Genomic DNA, 26,161 nt, shown 5'->3' with positions numbered 1-26,161 from the left:
CTACTGAGAGAGGGATGTTGCATCCAATGACCAAATCTGTTAGTACTGAATTTGTGATGGCTTTTTGTTGTGGGTGGGTAGCATTGTACTGTGTATCTTTTGCAGTAAGGAATCCAGAAATGGACGGCTGCTCTGTCTCACTTGGGATGATCTTGTTCTTCAGATATTCTGCAAATCTAAACAAGAAAAAAAAAGTAAAATTAGTAGGCCTACTTGTTTTCTGTTTTTAATCATGTAGACATTAACATGTTTTTATCATTTTCAATATCAAAGTCTGAGTTCATTTAATCTGAACATATTTGTTTATACACAGTATAATGTTTAATACAAGCCAGTCAGGATGTTCCTTTAAGCAGTTTAGCTAGACCACAATGCATTCACTAAACACTCGCTAAAATACCGGTAGCCTCAGTAAACACAGAACGTTGTGACGATGTAGCCAGAATCAGAGTCCTCTAGGGCTCTGGCCAGAATGTGAGAATGAAGCCCTGGCAACATTCTAGAGAGCCGTATAATAAAGTAGAATAAACAGTTGTGAATTTCAGAATGTTCAGCGGAATCCTCCAGATCCAAGTTGCGTGCTTTTGGCGAATTTGGTTTCTCGCCAGAGACTAATAAATGTACTGGTAAAGCCATGCTACAGTATGTAGAGGCATTGTGTGCCCTGTCATTTGGGTAAGGCTGTGGGATAATGCTTCGCGTTGGAGTAGGCTACACTCCAATCTGTCGGGATGTACTGCGCTATAAAACGTCAGCTGAGCTTACATTTTACATACTGTAGCCCAAATGGCCCATTATTCACATTGCCTACATGACACCAGAGAGAGGAAGAGAATAGAATTGAATGTCTCTGATGACACGTAATCCCAGCACTAATAACACACATCGCACAGCGTCCACAACTTGGTGCAGTACGTAGCAAACAGTTAAACGCCTGGTTTAACTTGCATTGCTAGTCATCTCGTCTCAGTGGTTTAAATGCCTTTCATGACGAGCACTGACTTTCCCATTGCAAAGAGCGAACTTCTGTTTTACATACTTAGTTTGCAGCCTGGGTAACTGTTTATTTGATTCACGTTTTATCCTTTGCTGTCCGGTTCTTATCATAAGTCTGTGTCGTTCTGACCAGAGCCTTTATAACAATCTTGTAAACGTTCTCTGCTCTGACCAAATCACCACCTTCTGGCTATGCCTTCCCAATGTGTGTTAACTGGTAGCCTAGCCCACATAATCTAACACTAGACTGAACACAATAGCAATCCAATAAAAAAATCTACTTCACTATTTTATATTCAGCAAAGCAAAACAAATCCTTGACAGCGTTAATATATTAACACATTCCACTTCTAGCCACCAACTAGCCTGTACAGATTCTTGCTAGCTGTAGCCTAGCTTTGTTACTTACTTGTCCTTATGCAGCCTCAGGTGATGAGCGAAGTTTGATGTGGTTGACTGGCTGTCCGAAATTGTGGCTCCACATGTTCTGCACGTAGCAATGCGTTTGCCATCTGTATTGGAGTATTCTTTAAATCCAAAGGAAATTACGCGGGGAATCATGTTTTTATCCGTCCGTTCATCATTCAGCGTCATCAATGTTCAGCGTCCTCGTTGCCCATCACCATTTGGTTTTTCATTTGAACCAGTTGAAGTGCTTGAGTGACACCTAGTGCTAGTGGATTGAGCTGCCGTAGCCTAGGACAAGGAGCTACACCGCATTCAAATAATAACGAGTGTACTTGGATTCAAAATCGAGGGGGGGAAAAAAAGAATATTTATACCTGATACGCCAAGTCATTGCAAGCTAAAACTGTCAAGTCCAAGTCAAGTCTCGAGTCAACAGCGTGCAAGTCCGAGTCGAGTTGCAAGTCATTCCTCATCTAGGGATTTCAAGTCTCAAGTCATCAAAATGGTGACTCGAGTCTGACTCGAGTCCAAGTCACATGACTCAAGTCCACATGTCTGGGACGGGACATTGGCCTCTATCATGACCCTGAAAATGGCTGGACTTGAGCCGAACTGTTTTAAGTGGGAGCCAACAACACAAATGATGAAGGACTCCAAAAAGGCAACAAACACTTACAATAAACAACACCAGTCATAATCTCTCTCTCTCTCTGCTCGCTCACACACACATACACTTATTCAATACACGGAAATTGAATAAAGATTTTGTATTTGGTTGAGTTGTCAGTGCCGTGTGTTTATCCTTTCTTCTGCAAGTCTGAGCAGTTATTAATAACAACAACACTAATAATAATATTATTAATGAAAGACCCCCATTCCTGCGACCCGTCCAACCGCCCCCCCCAATAGGGGGGGGGGGGGGGTTGTCACTCTTGCCTGCATTCAAAACTTGAGAGCCCTGTTTATACCGATACATTAAATTTCCTACCCACAAGTAACTAGATACATAGGAGAGCAAATAACAGATCCATTTACATATTGATTTATATTTGTGTTGATTCTGTCAAAGTAATATGTCCGCATGGTATGATGTAAACGAACTAATCTGTTAGCTATGTCAAGATCACGTGTTCACACCGTCCAATAAAAACATCGAAAGAAAACGTCAGACATCCCGGAATTTTCCGATTCATTATAAGCGATCTCATTGCCTGCCGATGTTGTCCCCCACCAGACCGACAAAGTCGACTGATTTTAATAAACGAGGACAAGACTCACTGGACAAATTAATCCACATCAGCATGGATGACAGCGAGATGGTCGATGAGAGGGTTGCCCAACATTGGGCCAAGCAAAAGCCAAGGAGAATTAATTTGCTTTAAAGGAGTAGAAAACTTAATTCATTAGTTTGGGTTTGCAGAAAGATTATGTACTTATAAACACTCTCACGAAGTGAAGTTGTCCAAATGTGTCAAATACAGCATAATTTCAAATAATAATCATAAGCATTTTTGGCAGTGTGATGTCACTGGGATCCATTTAACAAAAGAAGGCTCTGGATTATTCTTTTGTTAAAGGCTCACAGTGACATCACACTGCCAAATATGCTTATTATTATTCGCAATTATGCTACATTTGACACTTATTAACAAATTCCCTTCATGAAATGTGTTTAAAAGTACAGAATCTTTCTGCAAACTTAAACTGTAGAAATTAAGTTTTCTTTTCCTTTAAATATATGTTTTAATCTTAATCTAGTCCATTTAATAAAGTGCCAAAATTTAAACTTTATAGCATGCAGTTGCCTTACTTTTCTTTTCAGTACATCTTAGTTCTACATATATTATGGTAATTGCATCCGAAACATTCTAAATCATTACAGTTATAGTAATACAGCAACTTATTTTAAGGTGGCAGTTCTTAGGTTCAGATCCCTTTGTGATCAACAGGAGGTCATGATCGATTCTCTTCATTGGATTGCATAAGATGGAGCAAACCACTGTTCATATTTTCATGCACATTTTCGTTACAACACTACTTGATCATAGGTAATTAAGGGATCCCCATAGATTTTCAATCTATCATATACCTCAGTAATCTATAACAAAACAGTTTAACTTGCATGTTGAACTTTAAGGTGAAATTTCAAATGTGTATACATTAATACTATTTAGATCAGAAATCATTGAAACACTGGTAAAATCTATTCTATAATCATGGATCTAAAACCTCTCAGAGACCCTGAAAATGCACCTGAGAGCATCTATTTTCAAAAAATTTTATGGGGGAGCATGCCCCCGGACCCCCCTAGTTTCACTTCGCGCCTTTGGCACTTGCTTTCACACTATTGGCACTCAATTGTCTGTGTATTATCATGCCAGAATTTAGGGCTTTAATTTTCTTCTGGGGAAAACACTGATCTGGGAACCCATCGAGTTGATTTTTCATGGACACACAGGGATCCCTGAAAAGGAAATGTTTAGCTGCAGTTATTGCTGCACAAGGGGGTCACACCAGATACTGAAAGCAAAGGTTCACATACTTTTGCCACTCACAGATATGTAATACTGGATCATTTTCCTCATTAAAAAAAATTACCAAGTATAATATTTTTGTCTCATTTGTTTAACTGGGTTTTCTTTATCTACTTTTAGGACTTGTGTGAAAATCTGATGATGTTTTAGGTCATATTTATGCAGAAATATAGAAAATTCTAAAGGGTTCACAAACTTTCAAGCACCACTCTGTGTGTGTGTGTGTGTGTGTACACACACTTAAAGTATATACGCAGAGCCATGGCCTCACTTTCATTTATAAATGCCTTGAGACCTCAAGAATGGCACAGGAATAGTTTTAAGCATTAACAATAAATCTAATATAGTAATTTTTATGATTAAAGTGATCCATATAGGTAGCGGTCTGCATGAATGCCCTTGACGTCCGTAACATCACAGCAGGAAGTCTATCAGTCTCATCGCCATTTCCGCTATACTAAAACACAGAGCTGACTGCAACTCCGATCCTCCATTTTGAGCTAATTTATCACCATGCCACGCAGATGTGTTGCTGGCCGGTGCAGCAACATGACAGAAGCTGAATTTATGTTGCATTCATGGCCCAAGATTGTTCAAATTGCAAAGATTTGGACATGTTTTGAGAGAAGTTCACGGGCACATTGGGCGCCTACGAAGTGGTCTCTCCTCTGCTCTGCACATTTTACTGAAGACTCGTACGAAACCCCTGATCTGTTGAGGAGCGTTGGCTATAAGCCCATATTGAAAGAGGGTGCAGGACCAACAATTAAAGAAAAAGAAAACAAGAAAAGGAAAGTATTTAATTTTTAAAAATTTTTTAAAATACCAGTTCTTCCGGCGCGTGAGCTGAGGGTTGTTCTTAAAACCTAGGATGGAACGGGACGGGACATATCGCTCGGGCAGTGACCTCCCCATGGTTGTTGCTAAAACCGGTGACATCCTATTCCCTCCCAGGTTTTAGTAATTGCCTGAGCCCAGCAGTAATGGCAGAGTACTCAGTATGGAGAGAATGGAGAATGAGTGGAGCAGCCACCTGATTTCTAAACTGGATATTGCTGCCATCTTGCCCTTACGTGGAAGAAGCGAATGAACGGAGAACTGAACGAACAACTGAAAGTCAGATTGTTTCAAAACAATCGACCACAAGCTCAGCCTTCAAGAAGTGAGAACACAGGGGGTAAGCTCCCACTCTCATTTGGATATAAAACAACAAAAACAACATGTTGTTTACCTGCATTTAGATTAATACATGTAACTTGTATTGTGTATTTAAGCTACCGGTATAAGATTATTTAATTTGCTTCAGAATGTGATTGTCTCAGTTCATCTGATTATTTAATTAGCCTTTTACGTTTTATCAGTGAAAATGCATGCATGTACATGTATGTTGCATAAGTTATAACACCCATCCTATTTTAATGAGTGTCAACCCACAATCAATGAAGTCAAATCAGTCTTAGTTGAGCAAGTCGGTAACGGTATTTCTTACTTTCACCATACATTTTTATTAATATGACTTTAGTCTATAGCTGTCAAAGGCCTCAGCCTTAAAACCGGTTACCGCTGTGACATCACGCACTCAGGGCTGGCTGGCTCAGCGGGGCGGCTCGAATACCAACTTTGCGGTTAATTTTAACTCTCAAAAATATATATTTTTTTAATTCCCATTTATGCAGCATACAAGAGTCAAGGATGGAGATACTATCAACTCAGAAATTTTGTTAAAAATAAAGGTTGTGCATATATCCTTTAATTACATAAGACATGGTGGGCATGGTGTATAACATTATAACATTTTGACTGGCAATTTCAGTAAAAACAACCATGGACAAAACTTTCACTGTCTTTCCACCACATACTCTCATTACAACATGTTTTAAGGGAAGAAAAGCTGCAAATGATATACATTTAAACCACTTCCCAAATTTACAATTCATTTTTCATTAGTGCTAGAAAATATGTAAGTGACTTTAAAAATAACTATGGACCTGCAAACAATGAATTTCTAATGGTATTTTGCAATGTTGAGTAACAATAAATTTAGTTCATGAAGTCATGTGATTTGTGATGTGGTGTGATTAGGCAGTGATGGGCAATTGAAACATAATCAAACATAATGAATTTAATTTTTTTCGCGGTCCGGTTTCCATCAAATCCTGCGCTCTCTGATTGGCTGGCGAGCAGGTCCATATCCTACGATATGGACCCCGGTTACGGACCCTGGTTACAGACCTCTGGAGACTCACTTGTTCACAACAACAACAAACATCGTAGCAATTTTTGTCAACATTTATCTTTTTTATAAGATTTATTTAGAAGACTTTTATCAAAAATCTTGTAAATTTTTGCCAGCATTTCTCAGGAGAATAGCATTCATTTTACATCATGGATAGCGATAATGACAGTGTTCACAGCGAAAGCGAGTTTTACTACCCTGAGGAAGAAGAAATAAAAGAAAACATTTCAGGAGAAAGCTAAAAACCTGTAACTGTTGCTAACGCCGAGCAAAAACATGGCTGAATCCTGAATGACTCAATTTTGTATAAATAGGGGATTACATAGGTGGCAAAATGTAGTTTTTTTCCTGCCATGGAAGTGCACTTGTATACCGAGGAGGAAGCCATTTGCATTACAGCCGTGAATGAGGATTCAAAATGGCGGCTCACCTCAGCTCAGTTTTCCCTTTTGGGCGATCTCGTTTTCTGTTAGAATTTGGTAAAGAAAAAAATAAATATATTATTTACCAGCTTAAGGTCAGTCCGTATGGTGAAATACCACGACCTCGGTCACCAGAGGGCCTTGGTCAGTACTTTCAAGACCTTGGTCACAATACGGACCTCCCAGCTGGTAAATAACATATATATATATATATATATATATATATATATATATATATATATATATATATATATCCTATTATGGCCAAATAATGGGCATAAATTCAGATCTGGTGGAAATTACATTTTTATGACACTTGATAAAAATGGGGGGGGGGGGGGGGAATCAATATTCCTCAGTCATGCAAATGACCATTATCATACTTTGTTACAAGGAAAATTAATGAAACTAGGAAAAGTGTTAAAAGTGTGTTTTGAGAGCACTGATTTCTTAAAAGTTGACAAGGCCAAAGGTTACAGATTTGAAGAAACACCCATAAATGTGTTATTATTTAACAGAGAAACGAATTTCATTATTGGTGTGTGAAGTCTTCCTGATACAGGAGTTAGTTCTTGGCAAAAAAAATGAAAAAAAAATCTGTCCCTCTGAGTTACATGTCAATTCTGGGATCGAGATGCTGACCTCTTCTGCTCCTCGGACCTGCCTGATCCATCCTGGTGCCCTGTGTCTGGTTGGAGTCTCATCACATTGCTCCTGTGGAGGACGGCCCCATGTGGACAGTTGAAAGTCACACCTGGAGGACGCTCTGGACACTTACAGTAATGCTTTTATGGCTGAGGACTACAGTTGACTTTCTAACTTTAGGACTGCAGTTGTCATAAACAGTTTTGCACTCAAGTTTCCATCAATGAAGAGTTTATAACATCAACGAAACTGACTTCATGTTAAAACTGTTAATGTTATAGTCATGTTGTCTGTTGTTGCCCAAATGAGGATGGGTTCCCTTTTGAGTCTGGTTCCTCTCGAGGTTTCTTCCTCATGTTGTCTGAGGGGGTTTTTCCTTGCTACCGTCGCCATAGGCTTGCTCATTGGGGATAAATTAGGGATAAAATTAGCTCATGTTTTAAGTTGTTCAAATTGTGTAAAGCTGCTTTGCGACAATTGGGCCTTTTCCACTACCCTTTTTCAGCTCACTTCAGCCCAACACGGCTCGCATTTCGACTACCTCAGAGCAGCACGACTCAGCTCACTTCAGCCTTACTCAGCACCCAAAACTCGCACGGTTTTGCAGTGGGGCTGAACTGAGCCAAACCGAGCTGAGTGGGGCTAGGGGCGTGAGGAGACACTCCCCTGTGCACTGATTGGTGAGGAGGAGTGTCCTCACATGCCCACACACGCCCCGCGAGCACGCTGGGAACCACCATCTGTAAACACCGTAAACCCGGAAGAAGAAGAATTACGACAAATTATGCGCCTCGCCTCATCTATACGCTCTTGCCAGTATCTGTTGGTGTTGTCGGTGACAACAAGCCACAGCACCAAGACCAGCAACACTAACGACTCCATGTCCTCCATGTTTATTGTTTACTATCCGGGTCGTGAGACTACCGCTTAAAAGGTCACTGATGTCACTGTTTGCACTGCCTAACGACATCATGTGATGTCCACCCACTTTCGCTAACTCCACCCAATGTGTCCACCCACTTCCAGCCAGCACGGTTCAGCGCGGTTGTAGTCGAAATGCAATGCCAACAGCCCCACTCAGCTCAACTCAGCCCAACTCAGCACCGCACGGCTCAGCCCAACTCAGCCGCGTTGGTAGTGGAAAAGCCCCAAATTTTTATTGTTAAAAGCGCTATACAAATAAACTTGACTTGACTTGAGTTCTTCTTCTTACTTAAATTGCATCAGATAACTAGACACAAAACAGTTGGTCGTCCACCAGTTTCATGTTCTAGCTTTCGCTTCAAGTTCAAGAGAAAGAGGAAAGGGGAAACTCCTAGACTCGAGTCTTGCTGATGTTACACTTTTTCACTGACATTACACACTTTTAACACTCTTCCTAGTTTCATTAATTTGCCTTGTAACAAAGTATGACATTAAATATAACTAGCAAATAAACAAACAAACAAATCCACTGTATGTGGTTAATGAGTAAATTTTTAAAAATGTAATTGTTGGCAAGTCACTGTCTAAGACCTACAAACTGAAAAACTACTTAAAACAGGCTACTTCATTTTTCTTTATTTGTTTTTGTATATAGCTATTATAACAGCTATGTTTAGTAATTACAGGTCTAGTTATAGTTAGAGGCATGAAGTCAGAACCCCTGCACTCTTCCTGCTTCAGTCAGGACCAGAGACTTTATTCAGTCTATACACAAGATAGAAGTGCACTGATTATTAGACGTAATATTCTAAACAGCATATATAACTAATATTCATGAATAGATTTTATATATAGAAGTCCTGGATGGTAAACCCATATCTTATCTGTTTATTTTTCCGTGATTCATAAAAAAATATTTTATTAATTATTTGAGAATATTAAATAATAGCATTATGCCATTATAATGAGAAATGAGAGGGGATTAGAAGTTCAAAAAAGGGAACAAAATTGTCTCATCTCATCTCATTATCTCTAGCCGCTTTATCCTGTTCGACAGGGTTGCAGGCAAGCTGGAGCCTATCCCAGCTGACTACGGGCGAAAGGCGGGGTACACCCTGGACAAGTCGCCAGGTCATTACAGGGCTGACACATAGACACAGACAACCATTCACATTTACAGTCAATTTAGAGTCACCAGTTAACTAACCTGCATGTCTTTCGATTACGTTCATTATGTCTTATATTGAGGGCGGCACGGTGGTGTAGTGGTTAGCGCTGTCACCTCACAGCAAGAAGGTTCGGGTTCGAACCCCGTGGCCGGCGAGGGCCTTTCTGTGTGGAGTTTGCATGTTCTCCCCGTGTCCGCGTGGGTTTCCTCCGGGTGCTCCAGTTTCCCCCACAGTCCAAAGACATGCAGGTTAGGTTAACTGGTGACTCTAAATTGACCGCAGGTGTGAATGTGAGTATGAATGGTTGTCTGTGTCTATGTGTCAGCCCTGTGATGACCTGGCGACTTGTCCAGGGTGTACCCCGCCTTTCGCCTGTAGTCAGCTGGGATAGGCTCCAGCTTGCCTGCGACCCTGTAGAAGGATAAAGCGGCTAGAAATAATGAGATGAGATCTAATTTTTTAGGTTTGTTTACCTGACATGTTTCGACGTACAACTGTCGTCTTCCTCAGAGTGTCCTCAGAGTGGACACTCTGAGGAAGACGACAGTTGTACGTCGAAACATGTCAGGTAAACAAACCTAAAAAATTAGATGTCTGATAAAAAAGAAAAAACTAACAATAACCTGCATGTCTTTGGGGGAAACTGGAGCACCTGGAGGAAACCCACAAGGACAACATGCAAACTCCGCACAGAAAGGCCCTCATCGGCCACAGGGCTCAAACCCGGACCTTCTTGCTGTGAGGCGACAGCGCTAACCACTACACCACCATGCCGCCCGGAATGAAATTGTGAATCTATAAAAATGTTAGACTTCTGAGGCACCCTATAGGCCTTTCATTAAATCCTGTGCGATAAACATAAACTCTGTCTCTTACCTTAATCAAAGCTAAAAGATCACCGCAGTCCAAAGAAGTAGTCCTGCTGCTTTCTTCTTTACTTTCTATTCATTTCCTTATTGTTGTTTTCAAGGGAATCAGTGTCCATGTAAAAATACAAGATGAATATTAGAGTAATAAAGGATTACCAGAGGCCCACTGTACCAAACTGTTAGGCTTGTAACATTTTTCATCTATATCAAACTATAGCAGGCTGAAGTGAAACTCAGGAAAAACCCATAGGCAGAACGTACTGATGTAGGTTCACGTATTTACCACAATATGGAACTGATTATTGTTGGGGTTTTTTCCAGTGGGGAGGGATTTGAACATCATTTGTACACATTAGATCAGAAAAGTAATTTGAAAGGGTTTTTTTTAACCTGTAAATGTACTTTAAATAGATAGGCTTTGGTTATTATTAAAATAAGTTCATTAGCATAAAGGAGAATAAAGTGGGATACTTAAGCTAGAATTTCTCTGCCTAAACTTGTAGGTTATATAGCATGTTTATCTAAATCTAAATTCTTTACTGAGTTTCTGCTCAGGAATATTTGGTTAAATTAACCAAGTGTTTGGTATGTGACGTTACTTTTGTGGGCATGGCAAATGTTATTTCAAAATTAAAATCAAGAGAATCAGTGGTCAGTGAAATGGTATAGCCATATGAGGCAAATCATGTTAAGGTTATAAAAAAAAAAGTAACAACTTCACTGAGTGTTTATAAATGTTGCATATAAGGAAATGCCATGTAAAATGTCAGCAGAAAATTTAGAAATTAATTTACATTTTAAAAATTATTTCTACTGGTCCCACTATAACAATAACACATTGGTAAAGTCAAACAGGGTATTACTGGTAAAGTGGAACAGCCAATCAAGTCATTTAAAGAGGGTTTATCTGTAAATAATATTTTAAAATCTTAAATGAGGAATGTTTAAAATAATGATTAAGGGATATATATTCTTCCTATCATTATAATGTCAAGTCAAGTTTATTTGTAGAGCAGTTTTAACAACAGACATTGTTGCAAAGCAGCTTTACAGAAAATTAAAGACTTTAAATATGAGCTAATTTTATCCCTAATTTATCCCCAATGAGCAATCCTGTGGCGACGGTGGCAAGGAAAAATTCCCTCAGACAACACGAGGAAGAAACCTTGAGAGGAACCAGACTCAAAAGGGAACCCATCCTCATTTGGATGATAACAGACGGCATGATTATAAATAATTAGCTACTATAACTGTGTCCAATATAGTCACAAAGTATAACTATGTAACCAAGAAAATCATTGTAGTTTTAACATGAAGTCTGTTTTGTTAAAGTTACAAACTTTTCATTGATGGAAACTTGAGTGCAAGTTCATTGATTGAAACTTGAATGCATAACAGTTGAAATGTATTTCAGAGTCAAATGATAAAACAAAGAAAGGCAAGGCAGAACATGAGAAAAAGACAGAAAATAAATGGCAATGAGTAAGATAACTTTAAATCAGTTGTGTGAAGAGAGGATGTATAGAAGAGTATGGAAAGGCAGCAGGAGGAGAGAGAAATAACACCACATCTTAGGATTAGAGCGAGGGCATGGAGTGTCCCAAAAAGCACCTTACAGAGGAGGTTCATGAGCTACGAGCAATTCATTTTTATATATCTGTTTTGCACACATTGTATTTTTTTTTAAATATTGATGCATATTACAAGCAAAACCAATGATAAAGAAATGTGGACATGAAATTCCAAGCATCTTTCTTGACTTTTATAGTAAAGAAATTGTGCCTCTTAGACAAGTTAGAAGGTCTGATCAGCAGAGAAGTGCTATTTTACCAGTTTGATATTTCTTGGTAAACAACAATTTCTTGATATATAACAAAAGTAATGGTTGGGCTCTTGCCTGAACTGATAATCACATCATCAGTTTTTCTTTGGTTAATCAGACACAAGGTACACCACCACACTTGTCAGAGCAGTTGGGGGTTAGGTGCTTTGCTCATGGGTACTTGAGCCAGTCCTGCTGGTTCGGAGAATCGAACCAGCAACCTTTTTAAAAAGTAAAGGTAATCTTTACAGATAGACTATCTTTCTATCATCTAATTTAATATTATATATTGTAAGCTTTGAGATAAGGCCAGTTCATTGGGTCAAAGAATTAGGGGTTTATTCCATCTGCATTTTGGAATGGGATGACTGTGCAAAAATTACAGCAGAAAAGTTTTTCAAATGCTCTTTATTTAAGAATCAGGTCTCGATTATGTTGACATTCATTTAAACAAAATTGTAAAATGGTAAATAAGGTAACATGATGCTTGTCCAAGACATTGTTTAAAAGTATATAACTGATTTTCTTTCTTCAGTCAGCATTAACATTATAGAGACTGACCTATGGAATTTCTGTAATATTATTTCTTTCCTTTTCTCTCTCTCTCTCTCTCTCTCTCATGGCTGGATGGTGACCTCCACCTCCCCATACACCTGCCGGAGAGCAGCACAGTCCAGGCTGGCTATCAGTTTGGTGGTTCCTGCTCTTCGAGGACTGAAACGCTCACTCCATATTATAGAGCTGCCTGGGCCAATTAAGCTGCAAAACACAGAGAGACATTTTTTAAGTTGTTGTTGTTGGGGGGGGGGGATTTTTTGGGCATGCACTTTTTGTAATCTTATGCATATGAATATTATTTTGTTCATTTTAGTACATTCAACAAAGAAACCAGATAAAAGCATACATGAGAAGCCCTTCTGAATGATGTTAGACTAATGTCTGACCATTTGACATCCTGTGCCTGTGAGAATATCTTTTATTTACCTGTACTGTTTAGTATTAATTGGCACGATGCCAGGCCCCTCTATACGCACATACACATTTTCCAAACTGAATTTGAAGGGGTTGGTGAACTCCACTGTTACATATATCTCTTCAGCCACTCTGAGAGAACCAGTCACCTGAGAGAGAGAGAAAGAGAGAGAGATGGACCATAAAGAGGAAAATGCCCACGATAATCAGTGGAATTATTAGGAAAGGCATCAATGTCTCCTAGGAGTTTAAAAGCCCAGCCAAACCTCAAACCTCAGTAACACAGTCTGCAAAATAATGGCATGCAGATGTTTGAATAGAGTTGCATATAATTGACATAAATGTCTGTTTATATGTAAACAAATTGCAAATTTCATGTCAAACCAATGGCAGGCATTTTAATTTCACTTCCAAGCTACATATTAGGCAGAAGTTAAAAATATAAGCCAAAACATAAAGTAGAACAGCTTGTATATTATGAGACTTTGGTGTGTAAAATCAACAATTCAAATATTGCTTGGTTTGTAATGATTTTGATCAGGATGGTGCATCAGACCTTCACAGTGAGTTTGGGATTGCGCACATAGACAACCCTCATGGCGGTTATGATTCGACCCGTCTCTTCCACTTTCCCTGTAGCGATGAAGTTCAGGTTCCCCTGTTCCACCAGCTTACTCTGATAGTCCTTACTGCGCACCACAATTTTTTCCTTTTTACCTGGAACCAATAGGGGCAGTAAAGCACATATAGTGCAATATGCATTCAAATTTTAGCCATGATATGCAAAGGATGCTTTATGATGAAAATCTGAAGTGAAACCACTTAAATATTTAGATATTTAATTCATGTGAGTTTGCTAGCCATCAAATGTATTGTCTACTATTAATAAGCAATTATTAAAACCGCACTCCAATACAGGCACAATCATGTTGATGGTGAAATGTGTTTAAAAAATTAAGGTTACAAAATGAGTTTTACAAGCAGACTGGCACTTAGAAATACCAAAAAGACACACACGCACACCCATACACAAACATACACACTTACTCTGCTGTGGCCCCAGTTTCACGACCGGTGTCTCAAAGATGACCTCAGCACTCGGCACTCCTGTGTAGTAGACCACATTACCACTGATGTAGATGTTCACCACACGGTGCTGACTGCTGCGGTTGGTGAACTGCAACTCCAGGTCAAAATCTTCACCCCACTGCACCTCCAGAGGAAGGATCTCTACCTCCACGTCTGCCTGAGGCACAGAAGCCTGCTCCCGCTGACAGCCAAACTCCTCCGCTTTCTCCAGAACTCTGCGTTCCTCTGCAGTGCCTACACAGACAGAGAGAGACATACAGAGAGAGCTCACTATTGTGACAGTTGTAGCACTAGTAACTCAGCTCGTGTTTGCTTTTAAGTAACTGTTGTGAACAAAAATTTGTCATGATCATGTGGAAAATATACCAGACATAGTTTCTAGCATGCAATAGTGTTCTAGCTGACCTACCCTCAGGGAACTTGTAATTGTAAATGATGTCTCTCCGTCCATTATCCAGCACTGCTTTGGTCAGTATCATGCGGCCCACATAGTCGGTGGTCACCTTCACTGGGTCCAGTGTGCCATCATTACGTCTAGAGTAGTACACCAAGTCACTGTTCACCTGAAGGGCACAATCAGTCACAGATATCAGTTAAAGTAGAAAGGTGTGAGTGTATAAATTGAAATATTTATACTTTCACCTCTACTACTACTACTACTAATAATAATAATAGTAATAAAAATTATTATTATTATTATTATTTGATTTCACTTTACTTTTGTTATCATATGGTCCACAACTGGTTCTTAGTTTTTAAACACTCCATTTTTTTTCCAGCAGTCTATTATCAAATTATTTACAATTCTCAAACCATTAACTTTTTCTCAACTGAATCAGGTGTATTCAAATAAGGTAAGTTAGATGTGTGTAAGATGTTCTCCATTATGAACAATGAGTCAAGAAGAGATGCAGAATTGTTAAGATTAGACACTAATCTACTCACCTCTGCAAACACAAATGAGGCATCAAAAGGATAGCAGACCTGGCCATGTTTAATGGCAGCCACAGATGCAGGTCCACACCGGTACAATCCTGAAATACAATTGCAATATCTAAAATAGACTCAGTTGTACATGAAGCAATAAACTTGCCCTCTAGAGCTTGTACTCTTGTTGCCTGTTTCTGGCTGCTGTGATGGTTTGATTTGTCTCCTTCTACACTCTGTGTAAACACCATTGTTTGTGCTGTTCTTGCTTGTTCATCGCAGAGCTTCTTGCAGCTGTAGAGTTTCTGACTTACTGTACAGACTACTGCTGTAGAGCTTTATAATAATTACTATGCCTATGGCTTACCTTTCCTGCTGATATGGATAAATCTACAACCCCGATTCCAAAAAAGTTGGGACAAAGTACAAATTATAAATAAAAACGGAATGCAATGATGTGGAAGTTTCAAAATTCCATATTTTATTCAGAATAGAACATAGATGACATATCAAATGTTTAAACTGAGAAAATGTATCATTTAAAGAGAAAAATTAGGTGATTTCAAATTTCATGACAACAACACATCTCAAAAAAGTTGGGACAAGGCCATGTTTACCACTGTGAGACATCCCCTTTTCTCTTTACAACAGTCTGTAAACGTCTGGGGACTGAGGAGACAAGTTGCTCAAGTTTAGGGATAGGAATGTTAACCCATTCTTGTCTAATGTAGGATTCTAGTTGCTCAACTGTCTTAGGTCTTTTTTGTCCTATCTTCCGTTTTATCAGACCCTCCAGGATGTTGCGATTTGCAAATTCAACCAATCCCCGAGAATTCGGGCAGTGTTGCAATTATATCCAATCACCGCAACTTTCCCGCAAATTTGACCAATCGTTGGCGTGGTCTTGAGGTGACGTCGACAAACTACCTTCCGCCTTACTTTCAATGTTGCCAGATTGGGCGGTTTCAAGTGCATTTTGGCGGGTTTTGAACATAATTTTGGGCTGGAAAACGTCAGCAGTATCTGGCAACACTGCTTACTTCCGTGTTTCCGTTCACTTTACATTATTTTTTTACTTAATACAAGAAATTAATGGATGCCAACGTTTTTGCCAAAATGGTATTTTATTTTCCATTGTTTAGGCAGCTTCAGCATCATACTGTGAGATTCTGTTCAAATTGGGGTTTTTTCTTCTATGCAGCCTGAGCCATTTATTTTATTAGTTTATAATTACTGTTTAAGTTAGTCTTCAGGAGAGACTGCCTGCACACAGTACTAGTATTAATAGTTTTTTTTTTCTTACATGAAAGCTGAGGCATTTATATTATATTTTAAGGTAACTTCATGTTGTGCTGTGAGGTTCTCTGCACTTTAACTTTTGAACCAACAGGTGCATTTGGATAAGTAAAGCCTATTTTTCTGCATTTTTGGAGTCCTGGTAATCTTTTATATTGGTAAAGTTGTTTATAGGACCATTTCTCAGTGTCTTTGTTCTTTTAATCAATAGTTTTTCAGTAATAACTTTAATATTTAACATATCACTCAATTTTAATCACAAAAAGAGAAAATCGCAACAATTTCTCGCAACTTTCACTTCCTCCCGCAATGTAATCGCAACAAAAACCTAAAAAACACCGCAACTTTCATCGCAATTTTTTGGAAAACCCCCTCAACATGAGACATTTTAGCCCGCAACAATCACAAAAAAGGCCTGCGAAATCCTGGGGGGACTGATTTATGATGCGCCAAATGTTTTCTATGGGTGAAAGATCTGGACTGCAGGCTGGCCAGTTCAGTACCCGGACCCTTCTTCTACGCAGCCATGACGCTGTAATTGATGCAGTATGTGGTTTGGCATTGTCATGTTGGAAAATGCAAGGTCTTCCCTGAAAGAGACGTCGTCTGGATGGGAGCATATGTTGCTTTAGAACCTGGATATATCTTTCAGCATTGATGGTGTCTTTCCAGATGTGTAAGCTGCACATGCCACACGCACTAATGCAACCCCATACCATCAGAGATGCAGGCTTCTGAACTGAGCGCTGATAACAACTTGGGTCGTCCTTCTCCTCTTTAGTCCGAATGACATGGCGTCCCTGATTTCCATAAAGAACTTCAAATTTTGATTCGTCTGACCACAGAACAGTTTTCCACTTTGCCACAGTCCATTTTAAATGAGCCTTGGCCCAGAGAAGATGTCTGCGCTTCTGGATCATGTTTAGATACGGCTTCTTCTTTGAACTATAGAGTTTTAGCTGGCAACAGCGGATGGCACAGTGAATTGTGTTCACAGATAATGTTCTCTGGAAATATTCCTGAGCCAATTTTGTGATTTCCAATACAGAAGCATGCCTGTATGTGATGCAGTGCTGTCTAAGGGCCCGAAGATCACGGGCGCCCAGTATGGTTTTCCGGCCTTGACCCTTACACACAGAGATTCTTCCAGATTCTCTGAATCTTTTGATGATATTATGCACTGTAGATGATGATATGTTCAAACTCTTTGCAATTTTACACTGTCGAACTCCTTTCTGATATTGCTCCACTATTTGTCGGCGCAGAATTAGGGGGATTGGTGATCCTCTTCCCATCTTTACTTCTGAGAGCCGCTGCTACTCCAAGATGCTCTTTTTATACCCAGTCATGTTAATGACCTATTGCCAATTGACCTAATGAGTTGCAATTTGGTCCTCCAGCTGTTCCTTTTTTGTACCTTTAACTTTTCCAGCCTCTTATTGCCCCTGTCCCAACTTTTTTGAGATGTGTTGCTGTCATGAAATTTCAAAATGTCTCACTTTTGACATTTGATATGTTGTCTATGTTCTATTGTGAATGCAATATCAGTTTTTGAGATTTGTAAATTATTGCATTCTGTTTTTATTTGCAATTTGTACTTTGTCCCAACTTTTTTGGAATCAGGGTTGTACTTGGTTAAAGTAACATGTGCTCTGATTATTAAAAAAAAAAAAATCCTATGCTAATCTCAGGACTCTCCGTGTATGCTCATGTACAATTTTCTGTATGCTATTGATACATTTAGCACTGTTTCCCTACTCTATATTATATACACGGTAATGATTTATGATCCCACTATCACCCAGAAGGACCACAAGCTGGCCTAGTGGTTAGCGTGTCTGCCTCTTGGGCAGGAGATTGTGAGTTTTACTCACAGTTGGGTCATGCCAAAGACCATCATAAAAATCGTGCCATTTGGCAAGGCACACTGCAATATAGATCTGAGTGGGGAGGCAAACTCTTATGGCTACCGGAGGAGTAGTCCCTTGTTGTATGAGAGGCTGAGGGCTATAGAAGTGGAGATTGTTGCTGCTCAATGCCTCTTAAGGGCCTGTTTAGTACTGGGAAGGGAGACTGCCTGGGAAGACCAGGTTCTGCCATGGGATGGACTTTGATCACCCAGAAGAGATTCTATTTTTAATCTGGTTCCTAAGGAAGGGTTCTTCCTTATTTTATCTCAGGCATTTTTCCTTGGCACCATCACCTCTGGCTTGCTAATTCAGTATCTAAATTTATATTCAGATTTCTGTAAAGAAATATACAAATAAAACTGAACAGAACTGAATTTTAATTATATTTTATATGTGTACCTGTGTTGCCTCTGCATGTGCACAAGTGTGTAGGAGAATACATGAGCATCCATGTGCAGAATTCATAACAAAATGTGACGGCAAATCAAAGTTGCAAAAACAGGTCAGGTCAAAACACAGAAAAGGCAAACAATTGGTGAACTAATCCAAAGTGGCTGGGTAAAAACAACAATCACAATAAACAGTCCAAGAGTTTAGATGGTAAAACAGGCAAGAGGTACTGTACCTTTAAAGTAGTGTTTATAGTTTCTGAATGAGAATGTGATAGGAATCAGATGAGATACAGTAGATAACCAAGGAGTGGGTTAGTACTCAGGTGATGGGGAGTTCTGGTGGTGTGGAGTTCAGTCATCAGGTGAGTCTGTGACAAAGTGTAACTGATTACTGACATTTGTGATGATGTGTTTTTGTGTGTGTTCTCACCATCACTGGTCTCCTGAGGTGTAGCATCCACAACCTGCCAGCCTCCGAAGCCATCAGGGAGATCAGGTCTGGCCATGTAGCACTCATTCCAACAATGATAATTCCTGAATTAAATACAACCCCAAATCAGAAAAAGTTGGGATGATATGTTGAAGTTTAAATTCAAACTTAAAATAATGATTTGTAAATAATATTTGACCTGCATTGCACCTAAACCAATACAACAGCACATTATTTTATATTTACTTCATTAATTTTTTTTTTCCAAAATGAGCATGCATTTCAATTTTGTTTCTTGCAACACATTTCAAAGAAGTTGACATGGTAAAGCGTTTACCACTTTGTAATGTTGCCATTCCTTCTCACAACAATTAAAAGATGTTTAGGGACTGAAGATACTGAGTGATGAGGTGTTTCAGGTGTTAGTTTGTCCCATTCTTCTTGCAAACAGGTCATAATGTGTGCAACAAAGTCAAAGTCCTTCCCATGCCACGTGGCGGCACCCATCTCCGTTTCCATAGCCCTCGGCCTCTTGCCTATTGCATAGCTAGAGTTATAGTGGGGGGCTAGTCCTCAAGTAACCGCAAGAGTTTGACTCCCCACTCACATCTGTATTGCAGCGTGCCTTGCCAGACGGCAGCAGGTACCATTTTTATGATGGTGTTTGGTATGACCCAACCGTGAGTAGAACTCACGATCAAGAGGCAGACACGCTAACCACTAGGCCACTCACTGGTAATGTGTGCAACAGTATGGGGTCATTGTCATATATATATATTTTTTTTTTTCATTTCAAAATTCACCACACGTTCTCTAATGGGGACAGAGGGGACAGGCACCCTCTCCTTCCACAGCCACACCTTTGTAATATGTGCAAAATGTGGTTTTGCATTGTCTTATTCCCTGGAAAAGATGTCTTCTTCAGTGTAGCATACGTTGCTCCAAAATCTCAGTGTACTTTTCTCCAGTAATGCTCCATTACAGAAGTGTAAGTTACCTTTGCCAAGGGCACTGACACAACCCCATACCATGACAGACCCTGGCTTTTGGACTTATTGCTGGTAACAGTCTGGATGGTCCTTTTCATCTTCGGTCAGGAGCACACAGCATCCATTTCTTCCAAAAAAGACCTGGAATAGTGATTCATCTGACCACAGTACATGTTTCCACTGTGTGATGGTCCATCCCAGATGCCTCTGAGCCCAGAGAAGTTGACAGCACTTCTGGACACAGTTAACATAAGGCTTCCTTTTTGCTCAGCAAAGTTTTAACTGCCACTTGTTGAAGTAACTCAGTATTGTAGTGCTTGACAAAGGTTTACCAAAGTAATCCTGAGCCCATGTGGTTATATAAGCTACAGATGAACGATGGTTCTTGATGCAGTGCCATCTGAGGAATCAGAGTTCAGCTTAGGCTTGTGCCCTTGCCCTTTAGATGCTGAAATTCCTCTAGATTCCTTAACACATTTCATGATATTATGCACTGTTGAGGGTGACATATCCAAATCCCATCCTATCTTTCTTTGAGGAACATTGTTTTTAAACATTTCAATAATTTTCTCATATGTTTGTTGACAAACTGGAGATCCTTGGCTAATCTTTGCTCTTCAAAGACTAGGCCTTTCCTGGATACTAATTTTGTCCCAAATCATGATTACAATCACCTGTTGACATCACCTGTTTCAAATCACATCATTATGTAATTGTTTTGCCTCATTACTAGCCCTAAATTGCGCCTATCCCAACTTTTTTTTGAATGTGTTGCAGGACTGAAACACATGGTTTATTTATATTAACAAATGAAATGAAGTTGACCAGACAAAACAAATATCTTAGGTTCATAATGTCTGCAAAGAAATTGAAGTCAAAGTAAAGTAAGAAATCACTGCTTTCTTTTTTAATTCACATTTTCTATACAGTCCCAGCTTTTTCTGATTTGGGGTTGTACAAATTTCAGTGTAAAACAATCTAAAGAACCAAAATAATTCCATATATTAGTCAACAAGATAGGACATAGGTCTAAAACCACTACAAAGATAACAACGTATGTCCTGGTGTCAGTGTCCTATTAAGCAAATACAGATTTAGTGCCAATCATCTGAACAAAAATAAGATGATGTGTTGAATTATTTATTTCTTTTCTAAATATGGATTCTATGGTTTAATAATAGGGGCTGACCAGATAGAGTCCTTGGTGCGGTTTCTGTCCACTCTCCCATTTTCATCTAGTATGATGTCCATCTTCAGGTTTCCATTGTTGTCGTGGGCAGAGAAGTAGTTAGTGACCACTCTACTAGGGATACCCAGACAGCGTAAAACTAAAAATATAATGTGGGGATCACAGCTTTAATCTTATATGCAGGGGTATGATGATATTTAAAAAATTAAAATGATAACCATACAAATCAATAACACAGTATTACACTTTGTCATTTGTATGCATGATGGCATCAAATGGCATGTAGGTCCTAATGGCAATGGAATGAACATTTAATTATTTGTTTAAGGGAAACTATTCCAATATTTAACAAACAGTTAGTACTATTTGTTAGGAATATTACACTTGACCTTCAGTAGTTGTCAGTAGAAAATGTTTCTATTTCAAAGGGCAAGGAACATGGTAATAACTGGTGTGATTTTCTGGTATAGTATCATGTTAAAGTACAATCGTATCAGATTTATTAATCACAGTATTATACCAGGGTGGTGTAGTGGTTAGCGCTGTCGCCTCACAGCAAGAAGGTCCGGGTTTGAGCCCCGTGGCCGGCGAGGGCCTTTCTGTGCGGAGTTTGCATGTTCTCCCTGTGTCCGCGTGGGTTTCCTCCGGGTGCTCCGGTTTCCCCCACAGTCCAAAGACATGCAGGTTAGGTTAACTGGTGACTCTAAATTGAGCGTAGGTGTGAATGTGAGTGTGAATGGTTGTCTGTGTCTATGTGTCAGCCCTGTGATGACCTGGCGACTTGTCCAGGGTGTACCCCGCCTTTCGCCTGTAGTCATCTGGGATAGGCTCCAGCTTGCCTGCGACCCTGTAGAACAGGATAAAGCGGCTGCAGATAATGAGATGAGATGAGTATTACACCAGTATACTGCCACTCCTTTAGATTAACACTATACTTTGATTAACAGCAGCAGAGATACATAAATTGTAATTATTCTACAAAGTATCCTATTAATACTATTAAGATGTTATTGATATGGGTGGTGTAGTGGTTAGCACTGTTGCCTCACAGCAAGAAGGTTCTGGGTTCGAGCCTAGTAGCAGACTGGGGTCTTTCTGTGTGGAGTTTACATGTTCTCTCCATGTCTGTGTGGGTTTCCTCCGGGTGCTCCGGTTTCCCCCACAATCCAAAGACATGCAGGTTAGGCTAACTGGTGACTCTAAATTGACTGTAGATGTGAATGGTTGTCTGTGTCTATGTGTCAGCCCTGTGATGACCTGGCGACTTGTCCAGGGTGTACCCCGCCTCTCACCCATAGTCAGCTGGGATAGGCTCCAGCTTGCCTGTGACCCTGCACAAATGTCGTTACGGATAATGGATGGATATTACTGATATATTCATTTATTTTAAAGAATTTTAAATATACATTTAAACACTAAGTAGAACATTCAGGACCCAGGATTCAACAGTCAGTGAATACAGGCAGTCTATATAGGCAGTTAATTGTTGCAGTTATTACTTAAAAACAATTACCTTATGTAAACATTTTAACAAGTAAGGAGAACTGCGCTTACTGTGTAAGAAAAGTGTTTGAACAGTAGAGGGCAGTATAATCATAAATTCATGCTCTTACAAGTATTAAACACAGCAGCATAGACCCAGCATTGAGCATAACCGACTGGCTGTCCTCTGCTTCCAGCGTAGTCCAGCAAGATCTCCACACTGCCTGTCCAGGAGGTGGGAGCCACACCATATAGGTAATCACCACTCCAATTTCCCACCAGCACGCCATTATCATCACGTGAGTTCACCTATAAGGCCAACACAATAGTGTAGTCATTATTATATTATTTAGATACAGCCCCGATTCCAAAAAAGTTGGGACAAAGTACAAATTGTAAATAAAAACGGAATGCAATAATTTACAAATCTCAAAAACTGATATTGTATTCACAATAGAACATAGACAACATATCAAATGTCGAAAGTGAGACATTTTGAAATTTCATTCCAAATATTGGCTCATTTGAAATTTCATGACAGCAACACATCTCAAAAAAGTTGGGACAGGGGCAATAAGAGGCTGGAAAAGTTAAAGGTACAAAAAAGGAACAGCTGGAGGACCAAATTGCAACTCATTAGGTCAATTGGCAATAGGTCATTAACATGACTGGGTATAAAAAGAGCATCTTGGAGTGGCAGCGGCTCTCAGAAGTAAAGATGGGAAGAGGATCACCAATCCCCCTAATTCTGCGCCGACAAATAGTGGAGCAATATCAGAAAGGAGTTCGACAGTGTAAAATTGTAAACAGTTTGAACATATCATCATCTACAGTGCATAATATCATTAAAAGATTCAGAGAATCTGGAAGAATCTCTGTGCGTAAGGGTCAAGGCCAGAAAACCATACTGGGCGCCCGTGATCTTCGGGCCCTTAGACGGCACTGCATCACATACAGGCATGCTTCTGTATTGGAAATCACAAAATGGGCTCAGAAATATTTCCAGAGAACATTATCTGTGAACACAATTCACCGTGCCATCCGCCGTTGCCAGCTAAAACTCTATAGTTCAAAGAAGAAGCCGTATCTAAACATGATCCAGACGCGCAGACGTCTTCTCTGGGCCAAGGCTCATTTAAAATGGACTGCGGCAAAGTGGAAAACTGTTCTGTGGTCAGACAAATCAAAATTTGAAGTTCTTTATGGAAATCAGGGACGCCGTGTCATTCGGACTAAAGAGGAGAAAGACGACCCAAGTTGTTATCAGCGCTCAGTTCAGAAGCCTGCATCTCTGATGGTATGGGGTTGCATTAGTGCGTGTGGCATGGGCAGCTTACACATCTGGAAAGACACCATCAATGCTGAAAGGTATATCTAGGTTCTAGAGCAACATATGCTCCCATCCAGACGACGTCTCTTTCAGGGAAGACCTTGCATTTTCCAACATGACAATGCCAAACCACATACTGCATCAATTACAGCATCATGGCTGCGTAGAAGAAGGGTCCGGGTACTGAACTGGCCAGCCTGCAGTCCAGATCTTTCACCCATAGAAAACATTTGGCGCATCATAAAACGGAAGATACGACAAAAAAAGACCTAAGACAGTTGAGCAACTAGAATCCTACATTAGACAAGAATGGGTGAACATTCCTATCCCTAAACTTGAGCAACTTGTCTCCTCAGTTCCCAGACGTTTACAGACTGTTGTAAAGAGAAAAGGGGATGTCTCTCAGTGGTAAACATGGCCTTGTCCCAACTTTTTTGAGATGTGGTGTTGTCATAAAATTTAAAATCACCTAATTTTTCTCTTTAAATGATACATTTTCTCAGTTTAAACATTTGATATGTCATCTATGTTCTATTCTGAATAAAATATGGAATTTTGAAACTTCCACATCATTGCATTCTGTTTTTATTTACAATTTGTACTTTGTCCCAACTTTTTTGGAATCGGGGTTGTAGATAGATAAATAGATGGATAGATGGATGGATGGATGCAGGAATGCATTCTGAACAGGGGTGCTGAAAAAGAGGAGGTGGATCTAAATGGGCAGAAATGGGCCTCTTAGGAATTATACACTATTATACATCTGCTTATACAATTTAGTTAGTAAAAAGTGTCACCAAAATACATTGAGATAGGCCTATCTATGGGCCAGACAGATGAATGGCTAGATGGCCATGGTACATACCATCCCTTTATCTGAAATCACTCACGCGTTCACTCCTCCCTACTCACTACATAGGGAAATACTATATAGAGGACTATATAGTGAGCTCATTGGTTAAATGAAAAAAAAAAACACTTTTGGACACTACTCTGCCACGCCATTATTTACATCATTACTGTTGCACAATCAAAACATGCCAGCTCAGTCGGCTGGTGGGTTTTCAAAATAATAAATACATGCAAGTATTTTTGTGATAAATCCATATTATACTGAGCGCATTTCCCACATTAATCAATACAAAGTACTTAGTGTCTGCTGCATCTTTCAGTTCTTTTAAATCAAGGCTGAATACTTTCTTCTTTGCTGCTGCCTTTTATTGCATCAAATTTGAGGCTTTTGATTTGATTTCTTTCAGTGCGACCACAATGCATGATGGTATATATTGCTTGGTTAGCGACCATCGGTTGTACGCTACTTTTCATGATGCATTGTGGGATACTTTGAGTGCACTATATAGGGTGTAATAATTCTCACTGTACATTCGGACAACATTACAAAATGGCGAACTCACTATATAGTGAGTAGTGAGTGATTTCAGACACACTCCATAGCTCAGGATAGAGAACAAATGTTCTATAACCCTCATTAGTGCACTTACAGGAATACAATCACAAATAATCTATAAAGAATGCAGCCCTATATATCACAATTTAGGACTCCCTCACTCACATAGACTGCAGTCATAAAAACCATGCCACAATGGGCCAGCCAGACTATAAAAAAAAACAAACAAAAAACAACATATTGGCCTACCTTATCTGGTGCTACACAAGGTGAGGTCATCTGGGTTCTAAATTTACATTATCAATTGGTTGACATTATCATCGTAGCTGCTACACAAAACTCAGACAGAATTATTGGCATGAGTAAATGTGCAGTAGTATGTATGATTGAGGGGGATCTATTAGCAGACATGGAATATATTATTCATTATTATGTTTTTATTAGTGTATAATCACCGGTAACTATGAATCACTGTGTTTTCATAAGCTTAGGAGACCTTCATATCTACAAATCCCATTTCCAGAAAAGTTGGGATATTTTCCAAAATGCAATTAAAATAAAAATATGTGATTTGTTAATTCACGTGAACTTTTATTTAACTGACAAAAGTACAAAGAAAAGATTTTCAATAGATTTTTAACTTAATTGTATTTTGTAAATATCAACGAACTTAGAATTTGATGCCTGCAACACACTCAAAAAAGTTGGGACAGAGGCATTAT

At 39.4% G+C, this 26,161-nt stretch overlaps 2 protein-coding genes across 3 annotated transcripts in view; both read right to left on the bottom strand.

The window, feature by feature from the left end:
- Nucleotides 1–10,356, bottom strand: part of LOC132889093 (uncharacterized) — a 58,561-nt gene extending 48,205 nt beyond the window's left edge. For both annotated transcript variants that reach the window (XM_060925262.1, XM_060925270.1), the window contains exon 1: nt 10,211–10,356. The gene's annotated coding sequence lies outside the window, so the exon portion shown is untranslated. The remainder of the gene's footprint in view (nt 1–10,210) is intronic.
- A 2,061-nt stretch (nt 10,357–12,417) lies between these two features.
- The window catches only part of f13a1b (coagulation factor XIII, A1 polypeptide b), a 28,090-nt gene continuing 14,346 nt past the window's right edge, over nt 12,418–26,161 (bottom strand). The window contains exons 7-15 of the mRNA XM_060938891.1: nt 22,833–23,010; nt 21,220–21,358; nt 19,042–19,145; nt 15,032–15,120; nt 14,496–14,649; nt 14,045–14,320; nt 13,554–13,714; nt 13,010–13,146; nt 12,418–12,784 (exon numbers count right to left, since the gene is read on the bottom strand). Coding sequence (XP_060794874.1) covers nt 12,643–12,784; nt 13,010–13,146; nt 13,554–13,714; nt 14,045–14,320; nt 14,496–14,649; nt 15,032–15,120; nt 19,042–19,145; nt 21,220–21,358; nt 22,833–23,010 — 1,380 coding nt within the window. The 3' untranslated portion in view covers nt 12,418–12,642. The remainder of the gene's footprint in view (nt 12,785–13,009; nt 13,147–13,553; nt 13,715–14,044; nt 14,321–14,495; nt 14,650–15,031; nt 15,121–19,041; nt 19,146–21,219; nt 21,359–22,832; nt 23,011–26,161) is intronic.

This window comes from Neoarius graeffei, chromosome 1 (assembly GCF_027579695.1).
Source record: "Neoarius graeffei isolate fNeoGra1 chromosome 1, fNeoGra1.pri, whole genome shotgun sequence".
Classification (NCBI taxonomy): Eukaryota; Metazoa; Chordata; class Actinopteri; order Siluriformes; family Ariidae; genus Neoarius; species Neoarius graeffei.
Note: the sequence above shows the minus strand (reverse complement) of the source record. Positions and strands in the feature narration are given on the sequence as shown.